Raw genomic sequence first — 12,328 nt, forward strand, 5'->3', positions numbered from 1 at the left:
TATTAAGGGTTTATGAGTACAACAGTACCCAGAAGAAAGCTGAACCTTTTTCTTTCTTTAAACTGTTATCTTACAGTTTGAATAAAGATGTTCCCATCTTCGTATGTACCATGGCCTTCCCTACCATCCCATGCCCACTCCATGTCTTTGAACCTCGTTATCGTCTAATGATAAGAAGATGCATGGAAACTGGTACCAAGCAGTTTGGCATGTGCTTAGCTGATGAATTAAAAGGGTAAGGAGATGAGCTGAGAATGTCTTGTTGTTGCAGAGGCTGTTGTGGTGCTAAAGGAGTACTACAGCAAGTATACTTGTCTCTCCAAACCACCGTGGCTCCTTCCAGTCCTGTATGAACAAATACTAAAGTTGCTGGCATTTTAGTTTTGTAACTGAGGCATTCCCTTTGACACAAAGATGTAATTTTTATTGCATCTTGTTATTCATCCAGCCCCTGTTGGATAAGGAACTGTCTGAATAAGGAAAAACAAAAAAAAAAAGATAATTTTTAAAACAAGTATCCAGACCTTCCACAGCTTTCCTGCGTAGGTGGTATCATTTGAATGAGACAAAGTATACCCTTGGCTGAGAAGTCTATTTTGCTGCTGAATGTTGAATTTTTGTATTTGTCTTTACTGCTGTGTTGCAATGTCTAAACTATCTGTAGTGAGTGGGTTACATTGTCTTTATGATCTTACCTTTAGTTCATTTTTGTCAATTCTAACACTGATATGTTTCTGTCTTTCTATGTGGAAACTTACTAAGTGACCTTTAAAAGTTCATTCCAACCCAAACTATTCTATGAAAACCTTCAGATTTTCAAGTCCTTTATAGGTAATAAGTGTTTGGGTGAAGGGCTTAAAATGCATGTGAGGGGTGGAAAAAATGAGGTTATCTTGAGAGAGCTACTTTGAGATGTAATAGGTAGTTACTGATTTCAGAAGGTATGTTGGTATGATGAGCATGGGAATTTTTATGAACCCATTAGGCAGGCATCCCTTAGGAGCAGTATTTTTGTAGGTGATCACTGGAGCTGAGAGGAGGGACAGTTATACCAGGGCTTGGCAGCCTTTCCTTGTCCAGTAAATGTTTTTGGGTGTTTTTTTTTTTTTCCTCTTAAACTGGATTGTATGGTGTCAGTAAAAATATAGGAGATGCTACAGGTCTCAGGCAGCTCTGGCTATGCTTCATGCCATTTGGCATGCTATCAGTGCTGCATTCAGTAGAGTTCAGGCTCCAACAGCAGCTGATGCTCCACGGTCTTTTCCAAGCCTGTTACTAATTTTCTGGAAGCAAATACTTCTAAGAGCGAGGACAACATGACCCTAGCACATCAGTGATAACACTCCCCTTACATCTGTGAAGGCTTGTGGAAAAGCCCACGTTGTTTGGAGTCAGGTGTAAATACAGAGGACTAAGGGGTTACAGTCCCCAAAACACAAGAACTGGTTTATTAGATGGTGTCATTAAAGGCTGTTTTAAAATGAAACCCGAATGGTTAGATTTTTGTCCTGTCTGAGTTACTAAAACAATTAAACTTTTTAAGCATAGTAACTTAAATCAAACACTGATGTGGGAGAAGCCTTCATCCGTAGACACCTGGCAGGCTGCTGTAGCTTCATACACAAGTTTCATTTGTTTATCCAAAATTGCGAAATCAGCTGGGAACACAAAGTGGTGAAACTTGTTTTGCCTCATCTGCTGAGACATGGATACATACCTCCCTTGAAAAACACAGTGGTTAGACATGGTTCAATTCATTACCTTCCCCTGTTTTATTTATCTGTTTTAAGTTAAAACTGGGAGAGAATATAAATTTGTAATGTGTCAGTACACTTTATACTCATCTCCAAGTGCTTTCTTGTCTCATTAATCAAAGTCGCTTTCTGTCCAAAAGTAACTTCTCAGAGAATGACAAAAAAGAAAAAAGTCATCACTCCCAGATTAATTTTGAAATTCAGTATGAATGTCAATAAAATCATTAATTTAAAGCAATAGTTACGTGGCTGTTTAAAATACTGTTTAGTCTAATATTACTGTAATAAACTTGCTTTTTGTAATCCCCCTGGTAGAGCACCAGGGCTTAGCTGTATGCAGCTGTACTCTTCTTGCTCTCCTTCAGTTTATTTTGTACAAAGGTTGGGAGAGAATGGTTGTTCGTAGTGGTGACCTTTTTATTTTTCCCTCCTTCCCAAACACCTGATTTCTGGTAGAATACCAGGAGTCATTTCCCTGCAGTCTCATTGTTTCTTTATTGCTCCGATGTAAGAGCTGGCCAAGACCCAGTAAAACAAGTGTTTCCCTGAGGAAATATTTGTCAGACCCTGCAGGAATTTGTTACCTTGAGATGAGACTAGGTACCATGCATTCTCTGGCTTAGCAGTAGGCTGAGGTGCAGAGCTGCAAGTGCTGGCAGATCAGTTTGTCAGGGTGAAGAGTCGTTGTGCAATCAGCCTCTCTGGTGAGCTCGCTGTAGCACAGCTGTAGAGTAGGTGAGCCTGAGAATTCAAACAAAAAATTTGTTGCATGCTTGTTTCCAGGGTGTGGTGAAATCTGTACCTACTCTAACAGATACAAATGTGCTTTAACAAAGAGGGTATTTTAGATTTGTTTTGGAATTTTTGGGGGAGTTTGTGTGGAATTCTGGGGATTTTTGGATTTGTTTTGTTTTTTAACTTGAAACAAATACAAGAAAAATCTTGCTGAATGGAAAGAGGCCTTTTCCTTCTAAAGCTTATAATAGTCTGTGTACACCTTGGAATAGGAGGATAGCCCTCCCAGCCCTGTATTTGTTCCTCAGTTTCTGGACTTCCTTATGGTATCTTTACCCATCCTGTTTTCTTTGTAAACCAGGTGAATTCACCACCAGCAGCTGTCAGCTCCCAGCATGAAACATGCACCATTTAGATTCCTGTCCCTTCCCAACCCTAAAACCCCACAAATACACTCCAAAAATGTCTCTGCCCTGAACTTCTGAGGGAAAGCAGAAAGGGTGGGGGTTGTGTGGCTTATGTGAGTAAGCAGGAATGTTTTGTCACCAAAGCAGGATCCTCTTTCAAATAAGAAGCGGTGAATTAGGCCCGGTATTTGTCCTGATGTGTATAAACACTTATTGATGACTTCCACTTTTATGCCCTTCTGTCATTTCAGATTTGCAGATCATGGCTGTATATTAGAGATCAGGGACGTAAAGTTTTTTCCTGATGGACGCTCAGTTGTTGATACAGTTGGTGTCCGTCGTTTTAGGGTCTTAAGCCATGGCCAGCGAGATGGATATAACACAGCAAACATCGAGTATCTTGAAGATAAAAAGGTGATCTATGGTGCAAAGTTATTCATACCCATGTATTTCTGGATTCACTTAAACAGCCTTTCCTTGTTGCATTTCAAGCTAGCTATGCATTATTTTTAAACTGATACCATTATAAATACTAAAGCTCTATTTTGAAAACCATGGAACAAACTTTCTCTTCCTTCCCTTTCTTCCTTCCTCCCCTTATGTAACTCGGCTTGAAATGTTGCACTCCTTTCATGGATCTCAAAGGTAGTGTCTGAGACTCAGGTGCTGAGGTCTGTCATGATGTGTAGATGAGATCAGAGTAACATTTTGAAACTGGCACAGACTTGGAACCCTTCTAAGAGCACATGTCCTGTTAGAGAACAGACTGACTATTCTCTTCTAGTACTGAGCATGCAGTTAGCAGACTTCATATGCCCTCCGAGCTCTCAATGGTCCTCAAACAAATGTGGGAGTCCGCTCTTAAAATGAGATCTTGGCAATATGCGGTTAACCATACCTGTACAAGCAAGCATCCATCAGAGCTGACTGAGAGCAGAGAATTGCAGGGAGGGGAGATGTTTTTAAAATCGTCCTCTTGTAAAACCTTTATCAAGTAAGGTGATTGTGATGACTGTTGGCTAAGGGGTGTTTTTTTAGCCAAGCATTTAATGGTTATTTCCTGGACCGTCTTCAGAGCAGGTCTGTAAAACCCTGATCCCTCTTAGCATTGAGTTTAATAGTAATCTCATATCAGTTATCAAGTCCAGTCTGGTCGTATAAGCTCTTCAGTGTGCTCTCATAGTTGAATTGCAAATCTGCAAAGTTTTAGTAGGGCTTTTCTCACCTGTGCAGGATGATGCAGTTCACCAAGGTAGGAAAGGCAAATTGTGTGGAGGTGCTGCCCCCAGTGAAAAGCTGAAGTAGGTAGGCTGCTTACAAGTGAGGGCTCTGCTGTGTTTAAGTCCCCAGTTGAGGGGTGGTGGAACACAGGTGTCCAGACATTGCTTGTAAACAGTGCCAGAGACCCACCTCTTATAAGCAGAGTGAGATTTACATTGTCTTGAGAGGCAGACGTTTCTGTTCAGCACCCTGCTTTCATTGTTACATCTGATGATGAGAAATCCCAGCCCAAAGCTGCCTATTATATCTGCTCTGTCTTAGAGATATGCCTTAAGATGAGATTAGTTGCCCTCTAGAACTGTTTCTCATCAACTGTGAAGAGCATCCATAGCAGCTAGCTCAGATGTCCATCTGAGCAGCCCAGGTGAATCACACCATTGATCTGTACACATTTCAGGGAAAAAGCAACCCCAGACCGAAAAACCAACCAAACAAAAGAAACCAAATCTCACCTTTTTTTTGTAGCCTTTTTTTTTTTACTTACACTTTTTTTCTGTTCCCTAATAACTAATAGTTAGGCCTGTGCAACTAAAACTCTTTGCCTCAGTGAGGGTATTTTTTAATGACTCTTCCTGGTATTGGGAAAGCATCTACTTTCCCTGCTTCCTGTTTGATCAGATGTCTGTCATCCTCCTCTTCCTCCTCCTTGGCTGTCCTACTATGGCCTTAACAGTTCTGTAAAATACTGCTGGTCTCTAAGTGCTGTAGACTTGCTGTCTCAGTGCTTGGTGGCAGTAGTGTTTCTTTTGTTTTGCCAGACAATACACTGATATTCAGAAGTCCTTTTATGACAGGGATTCGAGGTTGTGGGTTTGAGATGATTAATGTGGTATCCCAGGACTAGAGAACAGGTTCTTCTGTTGTTGCAGCGTTTGAGAATGGATATTAATGAGGCAGAAAGTATGCTAAGAAATGTCACTTCAGAACACCTAGGGGAGGGTAAAAAGACTCCAGCATCACAGGCTTGAAATCTGAGACTTGGGTACAGCTTGCTTAGATAAGGACTCTTGAACAGCTGTAGCCACTGCATTAGTTTGCTTCACTTGCTTCTGGGGAAGTGTATGAACTCCACAGTACCAAACCTGTTTTGTTTTATCTCCCTTCTTTTAACAATAAGGTTGAAGGACCAGAATATGAAGAACTTGTCCGGCTTCATGATTCAGTTTATGATCAAGCCGTTGCCTGGTTTACATCTCTGAAAGACAACATGAAAGTTCAAATTCTCAATCATTTTGGGTCCATGCCAGGAAAAGAACCAGAGCCTCAGGTAATAAAACCTTCCTACTTAGGCAGCCTTTGTTTTATACAGAAGTTTCACACAAGACTTTTCTGACAGGTTTTTTATGTGATTTGGTGCATTTTAAACTCTTTATTTACCTGATTTTTGTATCTACTAGCATGATGCATGGAAAATGATTAATGGGAAATAATATTTCACTGTAAGTTGATATCAATTACTGTAAGTTGATATCTGAAGAGAGCAGTGCTTATAGACAAGGAGAACACCTGAAATTAAGTGCTTAACTGTCACTCGAACTGTTTTGTGGTGACTTTCTTTGCAAATAGAAGGTGGGATGGAAAGGTGGGTGGCATTCATGGGTTCTGATGCTGATGAAGTCATGATTGTGTATCTTTCCATCCTTTTTCAGAGCAACCCCAGTGGTCCTGCCTGGTACTGGTGGCTCTTGGCAGTGTTGCCTCTGGAAAACAGAGCTCAGCTGGCTATACTGGCTATGACCTCTCTTAAAGATCGTCTCATCGCCATCAGACGTGTATTGATATTTGTGACTCGCAAAAGACCCAGATAACAAGGGCTTCAGTTGTGAGTGGGCACCAAAAACATCTCACGACAGTTTTTCTGGGGGAGGGCAAAGGGGGACGGGATTGTCTTGTTTTTGGGTTGTTTGGGTTTGTTTTGGGGTTCTTTTTTTTTTTTAAAGATTCCTTCATAAAGGAACAGCCCTTTCTGACTGTGTCCAGCATCCATCGATTGCATCGGTTTGTTGTCCTGGGTATTCACCAAACCTTGCACTCTCTCCTGTTGTCCTGGTGAAATCTGAGCCGCTACAAAACTGTGCTACAGTTAGAGCGTAGCTGATAGATGTGGATAATTGCTTCAAAGTACTATAATAGGGTTGATGTTTCTAGCCTGCAAGAGAGTTAACTACTAGAATAGCACCATTGGCCTGCATGTGATTTGGATTTCCACTAAGTCGGAAAAGGAACCTGGACAGTGGATTGAAGGGGTGTTTCCTAGACTTTCTTGAAGGTAGTGAACAGAAGAGGAGCCACGCTGCCTGGCAGAAGTATATGTGAAGACTATAACCAACAGGATGCTCTGTTAGTGAATCGATAGGCAGTCTGTCATACACCCACATCACTTTCTCCTTCAGCAAATAGTCTGTGAGGAAAAAAGCTGTTTGTGGTCAAGGCATCTGAAGATGTTTATCTGAAAGAATAATAGCTACTGAATAAGCACACTATTTAGTAGCCTTAGGTAATCCCTTGTGTTGTGATTTATGCGTTGTAGCAGATTGAGTATGTACAAAATGTTTGGAAAGGGTTACTCTTGTTTATTTCAAAAGAAAAACCAAAGTAACCCTAGCTGGTCTTATCGCTCAATTCAAACCAAACCGGCTCCCTAAACGCTGCTGTGAAATAAGGATTTCACCCCAAGTACAAGGGAGGCAAGGCTGCAGCTGACTCTGGGTGCCCGCTCTGTGAGTGGGATTGGGCAGGAGGTTTCCATCTCACTCCTGACAGCAGTGTTACGCCAACCTCCCATTAGTCTGGGGTGGTCTCTACCGAACGTGTTTCAAACCAAAAGTATTGTAGTTTAGTACCGGTTGCTGTATGTGATAGAAGTCAGTCCACAGTAACACCATGAAAGGAGGCACAAACCGAACCTTTAAAGGCAAATCTCAATGCAAGTCTAAGTCAGGTGTTAACCTCCATTTGTCTCTGGTTTGTTTTGGTTTTTTTATGTATTGTTTTGTTAATATCTAACTTTGATAGCTGTTAAATTGATCGCTTCTCAGTCAAATGATCAACACTTGCTCAACTGCCAATGAAATAACAGTGTTACCAATTCAATTGGCATAGTTTCCTATAAATAAGACTTATACTACCAACAGGAAAAAAGGTTGACTTGAATTTTCACGTGCTGCAAGCATAGCAAGACCAATGTAAAGACTTATTCATGTGCAGAAGTCTTGTAAGAAGAAAAAGGCTGTTTACCTAAATGGTCAAAGTGCCTGGTTTCTTTTTTAGTTCCTTTGTCCTTATTTGTTAATGAAGATGTATTTAAGCTTTTTTTTTCACTTTGCACATGAATTCTGGAAGAAGACTGCATCAAAATGCAGTGATTGAAATATATTACCTACTCTCTTTGGGTATTGTAGTTATAACCTGTGTGGTCTGGGAAACAAAAATACAGAGGTTTTTTTTCCTTTCAGCAAATGACTACCACAAATGGTTTCTGTAACGTACCCTGAATGTACTGTAACTGCCTCTACCTTGAACACGCCTTTTCTATTTAAGTAGTTTGTAAGTATATTCTCTGAATTGTGAAGTGTGTAACTTAACAACCAATGATGTCATAACCTCTACAGTAGCCTTCTGCAAGTTCTGCTACCATCACCAAAATACTCAAAGTTCAAGTTGAATGCAAATTCCTCCAGAATTTGAAGATGATGAAGAGGAAGTCACTGAAGTATAAAGGAATTGTTCTTTATATGGGGGAGGAAATGTCAGAAGTCAGTAGTTCTTCAGCTCACTGTCGGCCGAGCTACTGAAGAGGGGGAAGTGGGGAGTGTTGCAAACTTAATTCTCAGACCAGAAGATGGACTGTATTTGATCCTTTCTCTTCAGCTTCCCATTCTTCCCATCCTTTTGTGCCGTGTTTTTCTTCTAGGCTCACTCATCTTGCTCCTTCACGTGTCTGGCCTAGTTTTGAGTATTATTAGATGAGCTGCGAGGGGACGTCGATGGTGTTTGTATATTGCTGGTCCCTGATCTTACATGTGCTTAATTTTACGTATAGAGTGTGTTTAAGAAAAAGAAAAAAAATTGAGGTGCTAGTTAGTGTCTTCTTGGCTTTGCCTCTGTAACTAATGTGAATATCTTTTGCAAAAGTGATTTTTGGGTTTGGTTTTGGTTCTTGTTGGTTTTTTTTCAAGATATCTACTTTTGAGGTACTTCTGAGAGGAAACCTTACGGAACAAGAGAGCTTGTTTACTGCTGTTCTGTAATGTGTAAAAGACACATTTTTTTTTACATGGAAAGTGACATTACTGTGTTTGTGAAGGCCTGCATAATTAATGGAACGATAATTATCGAAGAGAAAGCTGAACTGTAGAGGGATTTTTTTTTCGTCAAGGTTTAAAACGGTTTGTGAATATTTCGGTGACTTATGTTTTGGATAAATGATAACAACAAGGGAATAGTCTGTGTGTGGATGCAAATAATCATATTAGCAGCCCGAAGCTGACATTCCTTCCAAAACACTGAATGCTGATGAAATAGCAAAGCTTTAATCAATCAATCAATCGATCACCACTGCCCTGTGGTACTTGCTTTCGAAGGGAAAGTACCAATTTAACTGTTACCAAATTGTCTCTGCCGTATAATCTCTGCAGCATCCAGCAGTACCTCATGGCAAAAGCTACCTATCTCATTTCTCGCTAGAGGGAATGTCCACATTACGGCTGATCTACACGGCTTAGGTGTAACTTGTCGCCCAAGGTACATGTGGAAGCATTGGAGCTGACCTCCTGGAAGAAATAGATAGGGTTCGTTGCCTTTCTAGCTCATTACACTTCTCTTGCTTGCTGTCCAAGCAAGAATGCTGGGGTATATGATGAGTCTTTTCACTGTGGTGAATGTGGCCCTTCTTTATACACCGTAAAGAGGCCAAAAAAAAAAAATCCCTCTACCTCTACACCTGTTGTTCACCTGTAAAGCTTCAAACTACAAAATGATATATATATTTTAATCTTTTTTTTGTCTTTCAGAAGCATACTAATTGTTTGCCACTGAGGCCTTTTATCTACTGTATTTTAATATGTTCATTTGATAGTCATCGAGATCTCTTTGTACTTCTAACCTGTAGATCTTGTCATGTTTCTTACTGCTCCTTTTTCCTCGTTCTCCAGTCCACTTTTAAATTGATAAATAGAAAGCTGTAGACTCTCTATTCCTATTACATTTTACACTAGTGGAACTGGTATTTTGGTAGCGCCTTAATTTTGCAGTTGTGAAATGATTGTATCAACTCTTATCTGGGGCTCCTGACCAGATATTTAAATGAGTTTGTTTAATGTAGATAAACTTGAAACCATTTTTTACTGTTTTAAAGCTAGTTATGAAATTGAGTGTGTACATATGTATAAATATAAATTATTAATCTGCACCTTTTTGTATCTAGTAAATACAGGAGAAGTTCATGTTCTAACCACATTTGGCACTTCTTGTTGCATAAGCCAAGCCAAAACTTTTTTTAAAAATTGCAATGTTCATTTCATGTATATTTGCAATATTCATCGGAAATGTATTTAATTTATGTGATATTTGGAATAAAACAGATTTGAATTTATAAGAGCATTGCGTTTATGGGAAGGCTTTATTGCTCTGTGAGGGCAAAGAGAGAGGACTTTGGTAAACATGGGTGTGGATGTGAAGGGAGGAAGATGGAGGTCCCCCAAATGGCAGGAGGAGGTCAGAAGCCCTCATCAGAGATTGGATGGGGGAGAAAAACCTTTTCCTCCCTCAGGAATAGAGGGATGCAAGAAAGATAGGAGAGGGTCACACAGTAGACTCTTCCTTTTGTAGCTGCTTGAACTGAATACTTTTTAGCACTAACTGTGATCTTAGTAGACCCACAGAGTGAACTCTGAAAAAAATATGCTTACAATTAAGAACACAAATGCTTTATTAACGAAGTCCAGTGACTTGGTGTCTTCAGGGTGCTGTGAGGTGGAGGTGTTCCACTCGAAGGCACTAGGCACAGCTGACACCGGTGTCGGGTTGATGGGATGCTGGCAGCAAAATGCAGCTGTAAGAGGGCAAAGCTGAGACAGATTGCAGAGAGCATATCCCATCTCTCAGCTATGTCTTACTGACAGCTGAGCAAAACCACTCTGAAGGCGTTTTTGGGAGGTAAATATTAGCTACTTTCTTTTTGTTTCCTTTTGGCATCAGATTGACTTTGACCTTTGTGCCTGTATTCACTGAGTGTCTGAGCAAACAAACCAGTTACAGGACTGCTCTGTTAGAGTAAATTTCAAGTGCCTCTTGGAGTATACATGCAAATGCTTCTCAAGCTGCACTGGTTCACTAGACAACAGCATTCTTGAAACACCACTCCTTCACCAAAGGAAGGAGATGGGGGAAAGGTGACTGGTCCAACTTTCCTTTTTATTATCCAGGCCCTTGTGCACCTGAAGACTTTGAGAGGAATAGAAACAGAATAACTGTGTGAAGTTGGTAAATGTTAATAGGATTTTTTTTTTCCTCACCCTACATATCCTTCACTCAGAGATGTTGGGCCCTGGAAAGGCAGCATGTCAGATTGCCTCCGTTTTCCTGAGCCACAGAGTGCCACAATTCCTAGAGCACAGAAACCTCAGTGGTCCGTTGTCCTCTTTGCATTGCTCTCTGTTTCATCAAACTGGGGAATGTGAAATAATGCTGCTTCAATTCTGTCCAGCAGCACTTGCGTTTGGAAGGCTGAGCACTTGCTTGAAGCTGTTGGCTGTTGAGCCAAAGAATAAGAAAAATGAGTAATCTGGACCAAAAAAATCTAAGGCTCTGTATCTATGCAATGCAAAAAAAAAAAAAAGGATCTGTGCCAGCACTTTCCCTAGTGCCTCTAATGAATGTGTGTACTACACTAGCAGCTAAAAGACAGGCATGTTTTCAATCACATTTACGTTACATGGTAGGAACAAGTTGTTTCTAATTTGAGATGAATATCTCTTGCTGACAACTTTTATAGCTCTGTTCTGCCATATGTGGGGTTCAGCCTCGTCTGCTAAATTTGGGACTTTATGCATCTATGGAAGAAATGTCTTCACTTTAAAATGTTGCTTACGTTTTATTCTCATAAACATCTGCTGCTCTTTTTGTGCAACAGCCATCTTGGAGCCCTGCCCCTGTGAGGACCTGGGTTTTGAACACAAAAGCTGGTCCTGAGGGCCAGACTAGTTAACCTCAGCATAGACCCCATTAGAGGAACAGCTCTGATCCCCCCATTCCTCTTGTCAGTATATTCCAGGGGTAGAACTGAAACTTCTCAAGTTGTATTCCTGGTGTCTCTGCAGGCCTGAGGACAGTGCCTTGAGAATGTTGTACTGCAAGTGCCCAAGAGCATAATTTTCTTTAACCGTAGCAATAACCAAAGGGAAGCATCTCTGTGCAGCCCCTTCAGCCCATTTGTGTTTACTGTGGCATGAAATAGTCCCACCATCGGTTCAGCTTGTGGAGCCTGTGAGAGATCCACCTCTGATCATGGCTGCTGAGGTCTTTCCTTTTATCCCTAGCCCCATCTGCTCTTAAGGCTTTGTTCTTCCTTGCTGATCTACTGTTTTTCCTTTCAAGGGAGAAAAAAGGTAAGAAACTAGATATCTTGGAAAATTTTGTTAGCTGATGGCTCCAGTTGCCATTTTTTGGCCAAAGCTGCAGTTGGACAGGAGGTTCAGGCAGCAGGAGCCTTTTTGTCTTGTCAGAGCAGATCTGGCAGGAAAAGGCACTTTTAAAGCAGAAAAAAAGGGTGCTATCCTTCCGTATATGAGGAAAGATATCCAATTTGGAGCCTAGACTCAACCCTGCCCTGGAGCAGATACTCCATGTTTTCTGCTGGTGGCTGAGGTACCTCACAGTGTTGACTGGCTGCCGGTGTTGGCTAACAGAAGATGGTTTCTAGCAGATGGACTTTTTGCGGCTAAATAGCCATGACATTAGAAAATGCAGAAGTGCTCCGTGCCAGCTCATTTTCTAATATCTGAAATTATGTTGTTTGGACAGAAGAAGACAGGATCATCCATTACTTGAATGGAGGTCCACCTGGTAAGGGCACTTGCCCAGCACCAATGTGATTTTCCCATTCCCTCTCTGTTAATGTTTAGCAGTGTTCAGGTAAGACCTATCCCCGAT

General features: G+C 40.9%; 1 protein-coding gene across 1 annotated transcript in view; it reads left to right on the plus strand.

The window, feature by feature from the left end:
• Positions 1–9,732, plus strand: part of LONRF2 (LON peptidase N-terminal domain and ring finger 2) — a 36,276-nt gene extending 26,544 nt beyond the window's left edge. Inside the window, exons 9-12 of the mRNA XM_061997677.1 lie at positions 77–235; positions 3,148–3,310; positions 5,295–5,444; positions 5,827–9,732. Of these exons, the coding sequence (XP_061853661.1) occupies positions 77–235; positions 3,148–3,310; positions 5,295–5,444; positions 5,827–5,985 (631 nt within the window). The 3' untranslated portion in view covers positions 5,986–9,732. The remainder of the gene's footprint in view (positions 1–76; positions 236–3,147; positions 3,311–5,294; positions 5,445–5,826) is intronic.
• Positions 9,733–12,328: the final 2,596 nt, after the last annotated feature.

The sequence above is a fragment of the Colius striatus genome, chromosome 1 (assembly GCF_028858725.1).
Source record: "Colius striatus isolate bColStr4 chromosome 1, bColStr4.1.hap1, whole genome shotgun sequence".
NCBI lineage: Eukaryota > Metazoa > Chordata > Aves > Coliiformes > Coliidae > Colius > Colius striatus.